Source organism: Vombatus ursinus, unplaced genomic scaffold (genome assembly GCF_900497805.2).
Source record: "Vombatus ursinus unplaced genomic scaffold, bare-nosed wombat genome assembly UNPS02014959.1, whole genome shotgun sequence".
NCBI classification, from domain to species: domain Eukaryota; kingdom Metazoa; phylum Chordata; class Mammalia; order Diprotodontia; family Vombatidae; genus Vombatus; species Vombatus ursinus.
In genome coordinates, this window is record NW_020954737.1 from 6,075,023 (window position 1) to 6,094,850 (window position 19,828).

Consider the following 19,828-nt stretch of genomic DNA (forward strand, 5'->3'; position numbering starts at 1 on the left):
ACCACCCCCCTCACTACTAATTCCTAATTAGCAAGATTGTCTTCAGTTCAAGACAGGGGCTCCACTGCCCGGCCTCCAGACTGTTTCTGGGAAAGGGATCTTTTAACACTATACAATCAGAACCTGAACTCAGTTCCAGATTTCCGTACATCCCCAGCATACCTAGCTCTGCCATCAACCAGCTATGTGTCTGGCCATGGTCAAGTCATTTAATCTCTTTGAGCCTTACTATCCTCATCTATGAAATAGGGATAATAATATAATAATGCTACTCCATAGCATTGTTGTGAAGATCTGATAATGGACATTAAAGTGCTTTACAAAGCTTACGTAGATACTGATCTATTTATTTGTTTGTAAAAATTCAGATTTTTATTGGAAAAGGGGCATTTTCTGCTCCCCTGGAGGTCCACTTGCAGCAAATCAGAAGTGTAGATGCCAAGTGTAGACTTGGCATCAGAAGACCTGGGGTCTGAGTCCTGACTCTGCCATTTCCAAGTTGTGTGACTTTCTATAAATCTACCCATAGTCTCAATTTCCTTATCTGTAAAATAGGGATCATAATACTTACCCTACCTACCTAAAGGATCATTGAAAATCGAATGAGATAGTACATGTAAAGTGCTTTGTAACCACAAGGCACAATATAAAAGTATCATTATTATTATTAACGATGATAAAAGCAATAACAATGGCTGGCCTTTATAATGAAATCAGTACTCAAGATGATGTGATTTAGGACAGTAAAACCAGGACTAAATTTCATCTTTGGTTGCATTCTGACCTGTGATGCCAACAGTGATACAGTGGGTGATGTGTAAGGAAGAGTTAGGTCCAAGCCAACAGGGCTTAGAGTTCAAAAGCTGGCACTGCCAGAGGGGAAGACGCACAGGTGATGGAGGTAGGTGAAGAGATGCTCGCTCTCCGCTACTGCTGCAGCCACTGAACAACGAGGAATCACTTCACAGACTGCTTATTCAGATGAGGCTGGTATCAGCGCTAGAAACTCACTGGGTTATTGTGAAGATCAAATATCAATCCTTTGGTTTTTAAACCTGACCCCTTCCCACCTCAGCAGTCTCATTCTTTACGCTTCCGCCTATGTGATGCTCTCCCCTCCCTTTCACCTCTGGCTCCCGGCTTCCCTGGTCTCCTTTAAGACTTAGCTCAGATCGTGCCTTCAGCATGAGGCCTTTCCTGGTCCCCTTGGCTGCTAGTGGCTTCCTTCTGATAGTACTTTCCACCTTCACTGTATATTATCTTGTATGTACAATGTTTTGTATGTAGTCTCTCTCATTGGAATATATGCTCCTTCAGGGCAGGGATGTGTTTTTGCCTTTCTACTGACCTCCCTGACTTCAAGTCCCAACTAAAATTCTACCTTCTATTGGAAGCCTTCCCTAATCCCTCTTAATTCCAGTGCATGGCCTCCTTTAATTATTTCCAATTTATCCTGCATATAGCTTATTTTGCATATATTTGTTTACATGTTGTCTCCCCCAGTAGACTATAAGCTCCTTGAGGGCAGGAGCTGGTTTTTGCTTCTTTTGTATCCCCACATCTTAGCACATTATTGTTGTTCAGTTGTTTCTAACTCTTTGGGACCCTGTATGGGGTTTTCTTGGCAAAGATACTGGAACAGTTTTGCTATTTCCTTCTCCAGTGGATTAGGCAAACAGAGATTAAGTGACTTGCCCAGGGTCACACAGCTAGTAAGTGTCTGAGGTCACATTTGAACTCAAGTCTTCCTGACTCCAGACCCAATGGTCTATCCACTGAGCCATCTAGCTGTCTGGCACATAATAGGTGCTTAATAAATGCTTTTTGATTTCTTGTATGGCAGCACTTAGCACATTGTAAGAAATACTTGTTGACTGAGGTGATAAAGGTGAAAATGCTTGAAGAAAGTATAAAACACTATAAGGCACTATGATTATATAATTATGTATGATAATATATAATTATATAATATATAATAATATAAATATTATATATATATATACAAATGAATTATTATTATTATTAGCAATAATATTCAGCTCTCCCCAAGATTAAATAGGCAGCTGCTAAAAATGTCATAATAGGGAAGACATCTTGGCAACCATAAGAGGAAAATGTGTTCTCTAAATAGATCATGTGAGAAAAGTAGGTAAGACCTAATTAAGAGGGTCTGACTATAATTAAAAAGTCAGTTATCCCAGTACTGGTCACAAAAGTATTACTCTTGTTTAACTGACTACATAGAAACTTTCTGGGCTAGAAATGAGAGTTAGGGAATTTGGTTTTCTACCAGAAATACAGGACTTAAAAATTGAGGTTTTCAACTATACCACGAGGATGTTGACCCAGATGACCTCTAGGGATCCCTTCCAGTTCTATACCTATGATACTATAATGTAGCTTAGAGGCAGAGGCAGAGGCAGAGCAAAGCTAGGCCAGATGAAGAATAGAGAAAGATCAGTCTTGCTCTACTAGATGCTCAAAATGGCCCCATTGGGCTCCTTTCTTTGATACTTGTGAATTCACATACTCCCAAAGACAAGCAGTTGTCTTAAAAATGCAATCAATATTCATTCATGACCCTCTCCTTCTTTAAATTATAGTTGAAAATCACCTCATTTAGGAAACCTTACTAAGTCAACTCCAGGGAAAAAACTGTCAATTTTGACTGGTATAGACCAAGTCAGACCAAAAAGAGTTTTAATATATGTTAGCTATGTATACAAATTGGCATGACCTTTTGGGGGGGGAAATAGGTTACTATGACCTTTTATACAAAGGAATTTAGTGCTAGAGTCTTAAATAACATCATTTTTTTTGTTTATGCCATGAGAGTGAAAAGAAAGGAGAGAAGGGAACTAGAAAAGAGATGCCATCTTTTTTTCCCTACAGAACTTAGTCAAGAAGATGAGTAAGGGAAAAGCTGAAATAGCACATATGGTCTACACCTGTGAAGGAAGCTATGGACTGAAAAAGGACTCTAAACTTTAAAAAAAAAACTCAAAACAAACAAATAAAAAACCCAGAAGAACTAGGAAGTCATGAATAAGCCCCAGGGAATTCATCTTCTGAATCAAGTATGTAAAAGATAAGAACCAAGAGTTTCTCAAGCTATGAAGGAAATAGGAGAAAGGAATAGAAAAATCACCAGTTAAGGATCAATGTATTAAAAAAAAATAGAATTTAATTTCTTTAAAGCTTGCTCTAGAGGTACCTACTTCTACCTTCCTAGATGATTTCAACACCTCACTGTCTTCCTCTCCATCTCATTCTTTGCCATTGTCCTTGTTGACTTCAATAACTATGTTAATGACCCATTAGGTTCCTCAACCTCTAGGTTTCATGATGCCCTTGACTCTGTAGACTTCCAGCTTCATTCCAAATCTTCCACTAACATCAAAACCACACTCTGGACTTCATCAATTAAATTCCATTTACAGCCTCTTCAGCCCTTGGCTCTCTATTCTTTTCTCTAAAATCATTATTACTTGGAGACCACTCATTTTCAACTTTGGTTGGGCAAGAGATTCAAAAGATCTATATACCTGGTCGATTATCTCCAGGGACCTGGATTTCCAACTCAACACAACTAAAAGTGAACTCCCAATTATCCCCCTACTCCTAAAAAAACTAGCTCTTCATCCTGACTTTTCCACTTCTATACTAGTTGCTACTATTCTCCTAGGTTTGAATCTTAGGCAACTAACTCTTTATCCTTTCCTTATCTGCCCTAATTGTGATCCTTTTGCTTCTTCATTCAAAATCTCTCTCATGTTTGTCCCTGCCTTTCCATTCTAACTATAATTCAAGTCCTCATTTCCTCATCTAGACCAGTGTTCTCCATGTTGCAGGGGTAGAAAAAAAGAGGATCTGAGAAAAGATACAGGATGAATGCTAATGAGGCATTAAAATTGACACTGAGGTTGTGAAATTGAGTGACTGGAAAGATAGTGTGTTGCTGACAGAAATAGTAAAGGAGGTTTGGGTGGGGAGGAGATAGTATAATGGGATTTAAGATGCAGATCATAATCCATTCATGCCCTCTCATCCTGTGAAATTTGCTCTCTTCCAGGGTGAGTGAGGCTGTCCCTGCCCTTGAGCACAGAGTCCATCCTCCAAGGGATTTGTACAAAGCCACCAGGTGATCTGTTAGAAAGGGAATGGGGATGCTGACCAGAATCTGAGAAGAGTTTCCCAGTGGCCCCTGCACAGCTGCTGCTGGGTGTGCCTGGGGAGTAGTTAGGTTATGATTTCCTTGTGGGGTGGATGTCCATCTCAGAAAGAGAAATCTGAGAGCTTGAACAGTAGAAGAAATTCTGTGGGGAAGCACTGGGGGAAAGGGCAGATAATGGTGGTGTTGGAGACAATCTACTGAGAGAGTGGGATGTTGATTCATCTTCCCACTTTCTGCTTCTTTTGAAGAGAGGGGAACTCCTCCTTGCAATCATTTGATTCTACACCTTTTGAGTTACTTTGAAGAATATCTGCCTATACTCTATCAATGGTTTTCTCAATGGTCTTCCTGTTGCCAGTCTTTCCCTTCTCCAATTTATCCTATAAAGCATGCTAGATCCATTTTCTTAATTACCACACCCCCACCCCCATGACCTATAATACTGCACAAAATCCTTCAATGGCTTTTCATTCCCACTTCTCCCGAGGCTTAGAAGAGTTGTGATCTGTGTTGGTGGATGAAGGACTCCTAAAGACAAAATCATACATTTCTCCAAAGGATAGAAAATTTATATATGTATATACATATATACATTTGTACATATATACACATATACATATATATACAGAGAGAGAGAGAGAGAGAGAGAGAGAGAGACTTATATGCAAGACACTATATGAAGGACTTGGGGGAGGAGGTAGATGCAAAAAAAGTGTAAGTATAGGATACAGCTAGGAAGATGGCATCTGTATACATGAATCGATAACATGGAAAAGTCACTAAACTATTTATACCTTTTGATTTTAGTGATCCCACTACTAGGCACATACTCCAAGAAGGTCAAAAACAAAAAAGAAAGGTTTCATGTGACAAGATATTCATGGTATCACCTTTTGTGGCAGCAACAAAAAACAGGTCTGGCAATAAGAGAAGTGCCCATTGCTTAGCATTTATGAACAAAGTATGAAAAATGGTTGTGGAATGGTTGGGTACCATATGGATGGGATGTTGCTACACTCTAAGAAATCATTAGTATATGAGGAATCTGTAGCCATAAGAAGTGATGCAGAGAGAAGAAAGCAGAAGTAAGAGAATATCAGATTTGGTGATTATAATAAAGTAAATGGAAATAGCACTAAGAGGCAGCTGAAATCAGATTAATTTAATGACCAATTTTAGTCCGGGAAAAACATCATGAAACTCTCTTCTCTTTGTAGAGAAGAAAAAAATCTACAGGCATGTAATGTTTCATATACTATTGGATAGGGTTGTTTTTTCTTCAGTTTTGCTTAATTGCTTTGTTACAAGGGAACATTTAGGGCAGCTAGGTGGTGTAGTGGTTAGAGCACTGGCCCTGGAGTCAGGAGGACCTGAGTTCAAATCTGGCCTCAGATACTTACTAGCTGTTAAGCAAGTCACTTAACCCTGAATGCCTCCACAAAAGGGGGGGTGGTTCTTTGGGGGCAGGAAACAGAAGATATCCATAAAACCTTTTTTTTTTTTCCAAAAAGCTATCATATGCGGACTGTTGAATGCCCATGTAGATTGTAAGGGTTCCTGTCTTCTCCTTGTGTGTTTTCCCCACAGTACGTCAGAGCCCTGAACACAGCAGGTGCTCAAATGTATGATGTTTTTCCTCCAGCCATAGGAGGATCTAATTGAGTTGTCATCAATTCTGATCCACTTTGACATTTGGAAACCCCTAGACATGTTTCCAAAATAGGAGTCATCCAGTCTTTGGTGACCTTTCCTGCCCAATGGAAAGAATCTATTCCTGGTTATCATGTTATCAATATAGCATGATGAAAGAGCATTTAACTGGAAGACCCATATTGGAGTTTCAGCTCTGCCACTGGCCAGCTGTGTGACAGAGGTTCATTTTTCACCTCTCAGAATCTCCGTTGTCTTACTTGTAAAAAGAAGGGGTTAGACTGACTGGTTAGTCTCTAACTAAGGATCTTTTTCAGCTCAAAAATTCTGATTCTAATTCTTCATAGTCCTCTAAAGGAAAAGAGAATTGGATTGCAGAAGGCAGGTTTCCATTTGGGGGAGTGACTAAATGGTGTTGGTAATTATCTTAAAAATGCCATGTGCACCTCCAGACCAAGTCACAGATTTGGGGAGGGAGCCGAGTAGCCCACGGAGGATGAAGAGTGATGCTTATTCTCTATGCCCAAGTGCAGAGGTTTCTACCAAGGTCTTCCTTAAGGATACAGTTACGTAGCTCGGGGGTGGTTAACCTAGAATTGAATTCCAGTATGGCAAGCTTTCTAAGATTAACTGCCTTGATTGCTACAGGCCCATGGGTTAATTAAAATCAATAAATACAGCAAGGCTAAGAAAAGTTGTCAGTGAGCTATGAATTAAATTGGACACATCAATCTAAAATAAGCAAGGCATCCCACTCTTGCTCTTCCAAGGCAAGCAATCATTCTGTCCTAGGGGAGGTAAGAATGAAGAGTGACCTTAGGGATCACTCTTATTTTATCATAATATACCTTTTGTTGTTGAATTGTCCTTCAGTTGTGTCTGACTCTTCGTTACTCCATTTGGGGTTTTCTTGGCAAGGGTACAGGAATGGTTTGCCATTTCCTTCTCCACCTTATTGGACAGATGAGGAAACTGAGGCAAACAGGGTTAGGTGACTTGCCTGGAGTCACACAGATAGTAAGTGTCTGAGGCCAGATCTGAACTCAAGAAGAGAAAGGAGTCTTCCTGACTCCAGGCCTGGTACTCTCTTCACTGCGCCACCTAGCTACCCCTCATAATATATTACAGACCACCTAAAGAGGAGGAGGAAGTAGATGAGGTGTTCAGGAAATAGATGACAAGCCTGGCACAGAGGCATAATATTGTAGTGATAAGAGATTTAATTATTCCCACAGCTGCCGGTACTCTTTCTCTCTATCCAAAGCAGGGTAGCTAATAGTTTCTTGGCATCCTTACTGATAATTTCATCCCTCAAAAAGTGGTGGAAGAATTGAAGAGAACTGCTATTCTGGACCTAATTCTCACTAACAAGAAGGAATGGTTTCCCTTTGTGTCTTAGAATTTCATTCCTATCCCTCCTAGGCTGGCTGACCCTGTAGAATTTTTGTACTTGGAATCCTGCCTACCCTTTCTCTGAACTTTTTGAAATTTGCTTTCCAAAAATGTGGGATATGAGTGACTATGTCTGGCTTTCTATCAAAAAATCTAAGATAGCATGGTCACTTCCTCCCAGGGTCTCTACTGTTTCTACTTAAACAATTCCTCCTCATTCTTGTGAGTTCCTGATCCCTTCTGGGCTCACTTTTCTTCTAAGGAATATCTCTGAACAATTAGAGCTGTTCAAAAGTAGAATGAGTTGGCCTAACAATTCCATTGCTGGGTCTACACCCCAAAGATATCAAAGAAAGAGGAAAAGAATGTACAAAAAAATTTCTAGCAGTTCTTTTGGTAGTGGCAAAGAACTGGAAACTAAGAGAATGCCTATCAATTGGGAAATGGTTGAGTAAGTTGTGATGTATGAATGCGATGGAATACTACTCTATAAGAAATGATGAAGGAGATTGTTTCAGAGAAAGCTGGGAAAATATGCATGAACTGATGTGGGGGGAAGTGAGTAGAACTAGGAGTACAATTTTATTCAATAACCACATTCTCGCAAAAACAAACATCTTGGAAACTCTGTTCAGTGCAATGACCAAGGATGATTCCAGAACACTCAGGATGAAACATGTGACCCACCTCTTGACAGAGATGATGGACGCAAGTGAAGATTTAGATACTATTTTTTGGATATGACTGATGTGGGAAATCAGGTGATAGAGCAGAGCCAAGTTGTAAAGGGCTTTAAAAGTTTTATCTTATTCTGGAGGCAATAAATACGGAGCCACTGCAGTTTACTATATGAGGCAGTTCGGGGGCGCCATAGTGCCCAGAGCACCAAGCCTGGAGTCAGGAAGACTCAGCTTCATGAGTTCAAGTCCAGCCTCATACACTTCCTACCTGTGTGACTCTGGGCAAGTCACTTAACCTTGTTTGCTTCAGTTTCCTCATCTGTCAAATGAGCTAGAGAAGGAAATGGCAAACCACTCCAGTATCTTTGCCAAGAAAATCCCATGGACTGTATAGTCCACAGGTTCATGAAGAATCAGACACAATCGAACAACATCCTAAATGTACCCACTGACCCAGCGAAGTAACCCTAAACATACAGAATAAAACATACATTTGTGGATACGGCCAACAAAGGAATCTGCTTTGCTTGACTATGCATATTTGTTAGAAAGATTTTGCTTTTTCTTTCTTTCCCTTCACCCTCCGGGGAGTAAATGGAAGAGGTGGGAAGGAAAACCAAATGCTAATTGAAAAAGAAAAAAGAAAAAAAAGGAAGCTGGATGAAGCAACCTTTAAAGTCTCTGCTCACTTTAAATTTATAGTCTGATGATCCCTGACAAAAGGCCATCTAGCTTCTTCTGGAATATCTCCAGGAGGAAGGAACTCACTCACTACCAAGGCAGTCCGAGCTGGGATGGCTCTAATCAGGAGCACATTTTCCCTTACGTCAGGAAAAATGTGCTTCCAGGCAACAGACACCACGGGTTCTGATTCTGTCCTTTTCCTTCAAGGAAGCTCTTCTGTATGAAAGTCTTCAAATACTCGAAAACTTTCATATCCCCTCTAAGTCCTCTCTTCATCAAGTGAAAGTAACATCAAGTTTCGTTAACCAATTTTCATGTGGCATGGTATCCATTTAGTCTTTCTACCACCCTGGTTCCCTCCTTTGGATGCATCCTTCCTCAAATCTGGCACCCAATGTGAACATTATGCTCCAGATACCTATTTGGTGTTCAGTCTTTGAGTTGTGTCCAACTCTACGTGACTCCAAGGACTTTGTCCATGGGGCTTTCTTGGCAAAGCTACTGGAGTGATTTGCCATTTCCTTCTCGTGTGTCCCTATTTTACAGATGAGGAACTGAGTCACATGGGGGTAAGTGACTTGCCCAGTGTCATATAGGTAGTAAGCGTTTGAGGCCAGATATGAACTCAGATCTTCCTGACACCAGGCCCAGTGCTCCACCCACTGCACCACCTAGCTGTCCCTGTATCTATATCCATATTTACATCTATCCGGAGATACAGATGTAGATATGGAGACAGAGATAGATAGATATGGATAGATAGATCACCTTCCTCATTCTGGACTCATTATACATAACTGGACACAACATGCAACAGAAGCATACTTTTTATTTGCTATATTTACTGAATCAAATTTTATATGCCTGGTTCTGATTTTTGTTTGTTTTGGTTTAGATGTTATTTCATTGGTCTAGGGAATTCCCAATGATGAAATTCTCTCTACCAATGCAGATCTGCATCTAAAACTTATCTTTTTAGAGAGTATATACCTTATACATACCTAGTAATTTACATTTGGTCTTCCCTATGATTATTATTATTATTATGGTCTCCTTGAGGGCGGGGGCTGTTTTTTCATTTCTTTGTATACACAGTGACCAGCATCAGTAAAGGCTTAATAAATGTATATTGACTTACTCACTGATGAGGGACACTCACTAGGAGTTTCAATGACTTGTCTAGGGTCACACAGCCAGTGTGCGTCAGAGGCTAATCTTTCCAATTCCATGGCTAGCTCTCTATCCACTATGCCGGGCTCCTTATCCAGAGTAATTGGAGTTCTAATATTTAAAGCTGATAAAATAGAATAAAGTGCTCCTTGTGTATAATATATACATATGTGTGTGTATCTATCTATCTATCGATCTGTCTATCTATCTACCTGTCTGTCTATCTATCTATTCATCTATCTCCCTATATAGATAGCAATAGGTATATATAGAGAGATCCACATAGAAAGATAAACAGAGATAGACCACCTTCATCATTCTGGATGCTGCTTGTATATAACTGGCCCATGACATGTACCAGAAGCATACTTTTGGTTTGCTGTCTTTATTGATTATACACACACACATACATACATATACATATACATACATACTACGTGTAGTGATATATATGTAGTATTTTATATTGACAGCTCTCACACACACATACATACATGTATATATACACACATATATCATATATTCTATATGAAACAGGAACTGTGACTTGCTAACAATAGCCTCCCATTGTTCTGGTACGATTCCCCATGCCCAGTGCTTTAATCCGAGGTGGCCCCTTCCCTGCTGCCATCAGGGCAGACATCGGAGCCACTTCCCTTGGCCCACAGAAATGTCCTTCAGGGGTGACTGGTACAAGCTTGGGGAACATGAATTCACTTTAAAATTAGCCTGAGCCAAGCATCATTAGGAAGGAAAACTTGCTGCCAAAAGACAATTACATAATGCCCTCTCTCCAAAGCCAAACGGCTCTTGTATCATCAGATGTTTCTGATTATTCATGTCTCTGCTTCCTCTCCATCCCTTGCCCTCCCTCAAACACAGACACTGTTGATGCAGCTGCTCTGGAGCACATTTCAACTTAAAATGTCAGCAGTGTTTTCCAGAAGGCAAGCGGCTGCTTGATTTTTTTCTCCTGTATTCCTTTTCACCCACCTACATTCCTCCAGGGATGGAAGGAGCAGTAGGCCAGGGTGGGTAACACTGGCCTCGGCAGCAAGAACACTGGGCTTTGGGGATGGTAAATGTGTTTTCTAGTAATGACCATAGCATTGTGTAGGCAAGTTACAGGACTCAGTTAGCTCAGCTCTGTGTGCTTAGGATCCCTTATCTGTAAAAGAAGGGTGGTGGGATGGGGCACATGTGTGTGCACATGCATATGCACACACGTGCACACACACACAGAGGTGTGAACAGATGATTCAATTCAATTATTACTTACTAAGTACCCACTATGTGCATGGCAGCACAGTGCAGACAGGGAACAGACCTAGGAGTTAGGAAGACCTAACTAGGCTCTCTAGTCTTACTTCTTAATCACGTTGATTTTATGACCTCAGACAAGTCATTGAACCCCTCAGTGCCTTGGGAAATGCTCTGAGACAAGGGGTCTCTGTCCTGGACCCCTCAGCCAGTTTGATGAAGCCTATGGACCCCTTCTCAGATTAGTTTTTAAATACATAAAATAAAACACACAGGAAAACAATTCTATTGAAATAAAGGTCTAATTTTTTCCTATCCAAGTTCCCACAAACCCCTTGGGGAGGGGGGGAGGATCTGTGGACCCCAACTCAAGAACTCTTGCTCTTAGATCATAAGTTGCTGAGCAAGTACCAATATACACATGGAGTGGGAGTTTAGTGACTGACAATTTATAAAACATTTTGAGATTTGCAAAGTCCTTTATATACATAACATTTGATTCTTACAACAACCCAGGTAGGCTTTACAAATGAAGAAACTGAGGCTTAGTGAGATTAAGAGACTTGTCCAAAGTCACACAGTTAATAAGTGTCTTGAGGTAGGATTGAAACCCAGTTCTTTCCTGATTCCAAACCTACTGAGCTCAGAATCATAGGATCATAGAATGAGAACTGAAAGGGACCTCAGATGTCTTCTAGTCCAGCCCTCTCATTCTGAGAAAGTCAAGGCTCACAGAAATGAGTGACCTGCCCATAGTCACACAGATGATAACTGTTGGAAGCCTCTCTTGACCCCAACTCCATAATCCTAACATTCTATGACTATATGAAAATATGTCTGGCTTTGTAAATATCCCTGGGCCTCGAGGCCTAGAGAACACTAGCCCTCAATAGAAATATGTCAGTGGAAGAGATAGTTCACAAGTCACTTTTATTTGTCTTTGGAATATTTATTCATATGTTAGGTTGGGGAGATTTCCATCCCTCTCCCCAAGTCAATTTACTTTCTTAACTATGTTTTGTTTCAGTTAAAGAGGCATCTCATAATAAGAGTTATTTAGAAATGAAATGCATTCTCTTATGAAGTACTCAGCTCCCTGTCACTTGGATTGTTTAAGCAGAGGGTATGTGGCCATTTGTCAGAGTATTCCTGTATGGAAGCATAGCTCCTTCTAGTTCCTTCCCTTCTGAGATAACCTTCCATCTATGAGCAGAAATTTTTTCATTCTTTGTATATGTACCCTCAAGTGCCTGACACATGGTAGGTGCTTAATAAATGCTTGATGATCAACTGATCTACTCTGTGTAGACCTTGGATGTACTCAGTTATTTACACGTTGTTTCTTGCATTAGAATGTAAGCTCCTTGAGGTCAGGAACAGGTGTTGACTTTTTTAAAATTCCAGGTTTTAGCCAAGTGCTGGGTACCTAGCAAACTCTTAATACATGTTCATTATCTGACTGACTTCTAATTTTCAAAGTCAGTGATTGTGATATTCAAATTTTTTCAGCCCCTGAGGAAATAAAATAACATCTGGATAGCATGGTGCCAGAAGTTGCCTGACATGAATGTCTGGTCCAGGCAGGTGAAGCTAAGGCCAGGGATGCCCCAGTGGCCAAGAAAGGAAGAAGTAAAGGAGGGGGCGGGGTTCTGGGAATTACCTCTTTGTGCTGCAGGCGTCTGGGCAGGTTGGACACTTCTCGCACATCTCTCCGAAGGCCCCAGGCTTTGTGCAATGGCACCGCCCACACGAGCAATACCCTCGTCCACTGCAGATCTGGCCATCGTTGGATAGACATGTTTCGGTCTCTGTAGAGCAGTTACAGTTGTCCCCGATGTAGCCAGCATGGCATTTGCACTCCCCACAGTGGCATTCCCCGTGACCTAAAACCAACACATAGGGTACATCAGGGCACTTGACCTTGACAGGACTGCGAAGCACAAATAGGACAGGTTACTTATCTAAGTCATCCCACAAAATGGCTGAACCCCACAGGGATTTCAAAATCCCCAATTCTCAATTCCCCAAACTATAAAATGAGGGAGTTAGACTCCCTAATGCACTGTGAGTCACCAAACACTTATTTTTAAGTGTCTACTATGGACAAGGTCATAGTCATGACTAACGTCCCTTCCAATTCCAACATCCAACTTCCACCGCCTCCATTCCAATCCAACTGTGGTTGGAATGATCGATGATTCTAGGGACAACCTTGCCAGCTCCCTTGGTCTGTCTCAGCTCAAATGAGGCATTTAGCTCATTCATTGGCTCTGGGCCCCAAAAATCCCCACAGAACCTGAACATGCCCAAAGAAAGATATCTGAGCAATGAGAACAAAAACTTACACAGTACATGCAATGCCCAGGCCTAGAAACCTATTGAGCCCAATCATGGCTGTCCCATGGGAGGAGGAGCCTTCTTCCAAAGGACTCAGATATTACTTTCTCAAGAGTGTGAAATATAGCATTTTGTAACTTGGTTATTTGCCAAGCCCAGGGCTATCACTGACTTAAGACATATAGCCCTTTAGGAGAAGGATTGTTTAAGCTAAAGGTGTATTTCACAATCAGAGCTCACTAGGAATAAAATGGGCTAATGTCATGATATAGTGAACTCCCTGTCACTAGAAGTATTCAAGAAGAGTCTGTATGACCACCTGGTTTTCCACAACAGACAAGAGGATAAAACTCTTTATGTGTGTGCAAGGTGGGTAGGGGAAGAGGTGGCAGGTCATCTATGGGGAAATTTCTAATCACAGCTGAGAGTGCTCAATACCACTGACAAAAATACACATTAATGGAGGCAGCTAGAGTCCTTCAGTGCCTCATCATGGCATAGATACCCATGACGCTGTGGGCATACCAAAGGAAGGGAAGCTCTGACACAGCCTACCAATATAATACAAAACAATAAACATTTATTAAGCACCTACTATGTGCAAGGCACTGTGCTAAGCACTGGACATACAAAAAGAAAAGTGAGAGAGTCCCTACCCTGAAGGAGCTTGCAATCTAATGAAGGAAAAGGAGCTAAGAAAAAGTGTGGAATGGGGGTGGTGAAGGAAAGTGAGGGGAAATAAAGATGGTAGAATCAAATTCAAGGGGTGCAGGTAGGGGCAGAGGAAGAGCTGGATGGACTTCTGAGCTACCTTTATAGGGAGGCTCTGGGAGGAGTTCTTTGCTATGGCCCTCCAATCAGAGGGACAGAGAGGACTGATGAGGTGTGTGAGCAGCAAGCTGAGAAAGCTTCCCATCCAGACCAGAACAGCCTCCATCAGTATATAGAGGCTCATCACCCAAAAGGCTAGCTACCAGCTGATGAGGTTTTTAGTTTGTCAGTTTTTCTGCAGCAGCTCATTAAATCAGTTCCTAAGGTGTGGATGGCCACAACAGGTGTCCATGGAGGGACTGCCACGCCACTGAAATTAGAGCTCTGATGAAATGAAAACGAAGGGTGCCAAATATCAGCACAAAGAGGACATAATTTAAACATGGACAGATGGACTTTGCTTGGTGCTTGATGCAGATTTTTTTCAGCAGCAGCAGCAGATTTGATTAAAGCTAATTTTAATAAAAACCCATTTTCATTCCCTGTGCGTGTCCACACTGGAGGAGATTAGAGGAGCGGAAGGTGGGTTGGGGAGAGGCCAATCTCACTTCCGAGCCAAAATCAAGGCTCTGTTCTGGCAAGAACGTGCCAGCATGTGCTACGCAGCCAGCCACTAAGCGAGCATGAGCCCAAAGAGAGCCTCAGAGCAGGACTACCCTGTGGCCTTGGCACCATGGAAAAGAATCAGCAGGGGTATGCTATCTGGCACGTGACCTGAAGGAGGGTGACCTAAAGGATGGCCAGACTTCAGAGACATCACTAAAGCCTCCCTACTGGCCCCCATCCCCCCCACCGTTGCCAGACTTGCCATCCTTTTCCACTCAGGATTTACAATAAATTATATTTCAGTTGTGCTGTGATCAAGGCAATTTACAAATCAACACTGGAGGATGTGGTGAACACTCTGTGAAGTCAAGGCATTCTTATTTAACTGCTAGGATGCTGGTGCAATGTTTGAGCCCCACAGCATACAGCCTAGTCTTGTAACCCAGTGGCTACAACCAAGTCACACATAAAGCTGGAATTCTGGAGAAGGCTATTCTAGAAGGCTTTCTCTCTCCCCATTCCTCTCCTCCAGGTACCAAAAGCCATTCCCTCCTTCTGGCCTCAGGGCAAAATGCAGTATGCTTTCTCTGACAATAAGATAATCAATCTAGGGATGAAAGAACTTCAGAGGCTGTCTGACATAAGAGGAAACTGAGGCCCCAAAAGGTTAAGTGACCCCACCCACAGTCACAAATTACCAAGCATAAGAGGCAGGATTTGAATCCAGCTCTTCTAACTAATTCTTATCATTCTTTTATTTTACTTCCTCTTAGCTCTCCTGTTCCATGAGAACTCCAATTTTATTTTATTTTATTTTTTTAATTTTTAATTTTTTTTAGCCAATTAGAGTTAAGTGACGTGCCCAGGGTCACACAGCTAGCAAGTGTCAAGTGTTTGGTCCGAGGCCGGATTTGAACTCAGGTCATCCTGACTTCAGGGCTGGTGCTCTATCCACTGCGTCACCTAGCTGCCCAGAGAATTCCAATTTTAATGGATTTGAAAGAATATCACTTGTTATAGTATAGCCAATTATCCCCCATTAAAACGGGCACAGAAAGCACAGCTGGTTTAAAACACGTATGCACAGTTGTTGCTCAGTTGTGTCTCTTTGTGACCCCACGGACCACAGCACACCAGGCCCTTCTATCTTCCACTATCTCCCAAAGTCTGTCCAAACTCATGTTTGTTTCCTCTTCCACCATCGCCTTCTCCTTCTGCCTTCATTCTTTCCCAACATCAGGGGCTTTTCCAGTGAGTCCCATCTTCTCATCACAGGGCCAAAATTTAAGCTTCAGCTTCAGTGTTTGTCCTTCCAATGAATAATCTGAATTAATTTCTTTAAATATTGACTAATTTGATCTCCTAAAGTCTTCTCCAACACCATAACTCAAAAGCAGCATTCAGCTTTCCTTGTAGTCCAACTTTCACAGCCATACATTGCTACTGGAAACATATGCACACACATATACATATATTTATATTAAAAAGCAAATTATTAGGAACAGCTAGGTGGTGCAGTGGATAGAGCACTGGCCCTGAATCAAGAGGACCTGAGTTCAAATCTGGCCTCAGACCAAACACGACACTTACTAGCTGTGTGACCCTGGGCAAGTCACTTAACCCCAATTGTCTAAAAAAATATATATATATAATAATAATAAAAAGCAAATGATTAGCATGTTACAGAAAATCCTAATTTTACAGTTGAAATGGATCTCTGGAGCAGTGGTCATCTGCTTCAATCCATATCCGAAAAGGAATATATTTAACCAATGGGCATCCAGCCTCCATTTAAAGACTTCCAATGAGAGGGGACCCACTATCTCCTAATCATACTATATTCATCAACAGTAGCAAAGGAGAGATTGTGCAAAACAAGACTCTTTGTTAGCTTCCATAACTAGTAGCAATGACTGAGCCAGCACACAAAAGCAACTCACCTTTACTATCACCTTACTATTTAGAAAGCATTTTTCTCCTCAACAAGCAGAAGGGGGTAGATGGCACAAATATTATTGCCCAGTGGGTAGAGCACTGGCCCTGGAGTCAAGAGGACCTGAGTTCAAATCTAGCTTCAGACACTTACTAGCTGTATGACCTTGGGTAAGTCACTTTACCCTGTCTGCTTCAGTTTCCTCATCTGTAAAATGAACTGGGGAAGGAAATGGCAAATTACTCCAGTATCTTTGCCAAGAAAACCTCAAATGGGTTCACAATGAGTTGGACACAAATGAAAGGATTCAACAACAAAAACAACAGAGATGGAGAATTAATGTGGGGCTCCCAGCCCCACTCACAACCAAGTGGTAGAACTGAAAATCAGGTCTTCTCATTACTAGTTTCAGGGCTCTTTCCATAACAACATGCCAATACTTCTTTGCCACTTTGCTTAACATGTATTTGAATGAAATAAAAGCTACTCCTCCTCACATTCCTACTGTAATGAATCATGGTATGAAGGTAACCATGTGTTCTAGAAGGCTATGACAGATGAGTGTAAGCCCTGGAAGTCTCAGCCATACTGGAAAGTCTTTGAGTACGGCCCTGGCAAGAGATGCCTATTTTCCAAGGATCCAAAAGACTGGCCACTTAGTAATGAATTCTTTGCCCATGGAAACCTGTAAAATGCTGAATAAAAGTTAATATTTCAAAGAACTGTATTGATGATGGGTGTAGGGTAAATAGGGAATATAAACTGTTTTTGTTGGGGGGAGAGTATTTTGTTATATGTGGGTGGATGTTTATACAGAGCACTTTCTGAAAGTGAATGCAATGTAATTCTAATGACCAAACTTGCCCCCAAAGAAGAGACAAGGAAACCTCCCTCCCTCCCTTGTTTGTAAAGGTGGAGGACTATGGGTATTGGATCACCTTATACACTGTCAGCCTAAGTTAATAAGTTGGTTAGTCTGGCTGAACTGCTTTTTCTTGCTATTTATTTTTTAGTGTTTGTTAAAAGGGATGACTCACTAGGTCAGAGTTAGGAAAGGAATATATTTGGAAAAGAATGTGATATAAAAAAGAAAAATTAAAAACATTTTTAAAAGAATTCTTTCTGAGATGACGGGCTTTACAGTGATATATGGCTGTGGTCTTCTCAGGATAGAGATAAATGTGGGTTACTCTAATTACCAAAGTTGGTAATAATGGTAGGTTGGAAATTAATTCACAATATTTCTGGCAAGGACTAGGAGAGAAGGAATGGATCTGGGGCATAACAGGGCAGAAATACAACAGAAGGCAGATGTTTTTTCCAGACTGGATAAAACTAGACTGACTCTGTATTTTATATCTATAAATTATGTTACTGATGTATGTATGGTTTGTAAACTGAAAAGAAGAATAACAGAATGTTAGGGCTGGAAGGGTCCTTAGAGGTCATCTAGTCTAACCTCTCAAGAGGATGCAGAGAAGGACTTGGTGCCTAGAAGACTCCTGAATTCATTAACTGAAAATGCATTTGTCAAGTGCTTACTATGTGCCTGGCACTGCGCTAGGCACTCAGAATGTAAAGGAGAAAAAAAAATCAAGCATTCCCTGCTCACAAGGATCTCACATTATGTTAGGGAGAAATGACACGTGCATGACACACAGAAAGCTAAACACAAAATATAAACAAAATATGGGCAGTTAGGTAAGCACAGTGATAGAGTGCCAGGAAGACTCCTCTTTTTGAGTTCAAATCCAGCTTTAGACACTTACTAGTTGTGTGACCCTGGGCAAGTCACTTGACCCTGTTTGCCTCAATTTCCTTATCTGTAAAATGAGCTAGAGAAGGAAATGGTAAACTAATCTTAGTGTCTTTGCCAAGAAAAATGCAAATGGGATCACAAAGAATCAGACAGGACTGAAATGATTAAATAACAAAAAATTTGCAAGCCATTCATAGGGATACAAAGAAAGACAAAAGCTATCCCTGCCCTCAAGGTGCTTACATTTTAATGAGATAGACAACATGTAAATAACTAGACATATACAAAGTATATACAGAGTATATGGAAGGCAGTCTGGGGCGGGGTGTAACAGGCTAGGCAGTTGGGGAGCCAGGAAAGGCCTCCTATAAAAGGTGAGATTTGAGCTGAATCTTCTTTTTTTGTTTTGTTTTTTAATTTATTTTTATTTTTAGGCAATTGAGGTTAAGTGACTTGCCCAGGGTCACACAGCTAGTAAGTGTCAAGTGTTTGGTCTGAGGCCGGATTTGAACTTAGGTCCTCCTGACTTCAGGGCCAGTGCTCTGAATTGAGCTCAATCTTGAAGGAAGCTAGGGAAGCTTGGAGTCAGAGGTGAGGGATAGCATTTCAAGCAAAGGGGACAGCTAGTGAAAAGGTATGAAGAGGACATCTTCCCTCCTCTCCTCTCCTTCTATCCACATGGGGAATCATACTCTCACCTGTGGGTACTCTATCCAAAGAAATATAAATTTTGATGGCTGAAACCTCGAAAGATATCTTGGGGTTTAAGGGCTAGATTTATTTTTAAGGACCATGCCTTAAACACAAACACTCTGGCCCTCATTGATCGGCCAACAATAGGTCCCAGCTCAAGCCTCACTTGGTCATTGTTTGGGCTCGGATGGCTCATGGTGAGTGTAAATAGCAATTGTTTCTGTTTTGGCCAAAAACTCTGAGGGTCTTTCCTGCCAGACTGATTTTTTTTTCTAGGTAAAAGAGGCTATTCTTTGCCTCATTTCTTACCTAGCCTGAATGGAAGTTGCCTCAGACAAACTGAGACCTGGGAAAGACCTTAGCTTAAAAAGGCCAAGGTCTCCCACTACATCTGGAACTATCTGCAGTTGTCCTGGCCTATATCTTGCCCCTGGACCCAGATGGCTCTGGAAGAGAAGGTGAGGCTGGTGACTTTGCACAGCCCTCCCTCACTTAAATCCAACTCACTTGCAAGTCATGACATCATCTTCCTGATGTCATGGTCCTCTTCCAGAATGAAGGACAAACAATAACAATGAAGAGGAGATGGGGCGCTATGTGTGAGGAACAGCAAATAAGCTAGTGCTGATGGACTGCAGAAAAGGTGGAGGAGAGTCAAGTATAAGAAGAGTAGAAAGGTAATCAATCAATCAACAAACATTTATTAAGTGCTTATTATGTGCCAGATTCTATGCTAAGTGTTGGGGATATAAAAAAGAGGCAAAAAAATAGTCTCTGCC

General features: G+C 41.3%; 1 protein-coding gene across 1 annotated transcript in view; it reads right to left on the bottom strand.

The window, feature by feature from the left end:
• Positions 1-19,828, bottom strand: part of ITGB5 (integrin subunit beta 5) — a 191,064-nt gene that overhangs the window by 15,054 nt on the left and 156,182 nt on the right. The window contains exon 11 of the mRNA XM_027845271.1: positions 12,671-12,893. Within this exon, the coding sequence (XP_027701072.1) occupies positions 12,671-12,893 (223 nt within the window). The remainder of the gene's footprint in view (positions 1-12,670; positions 12,894-19,828) is intronic.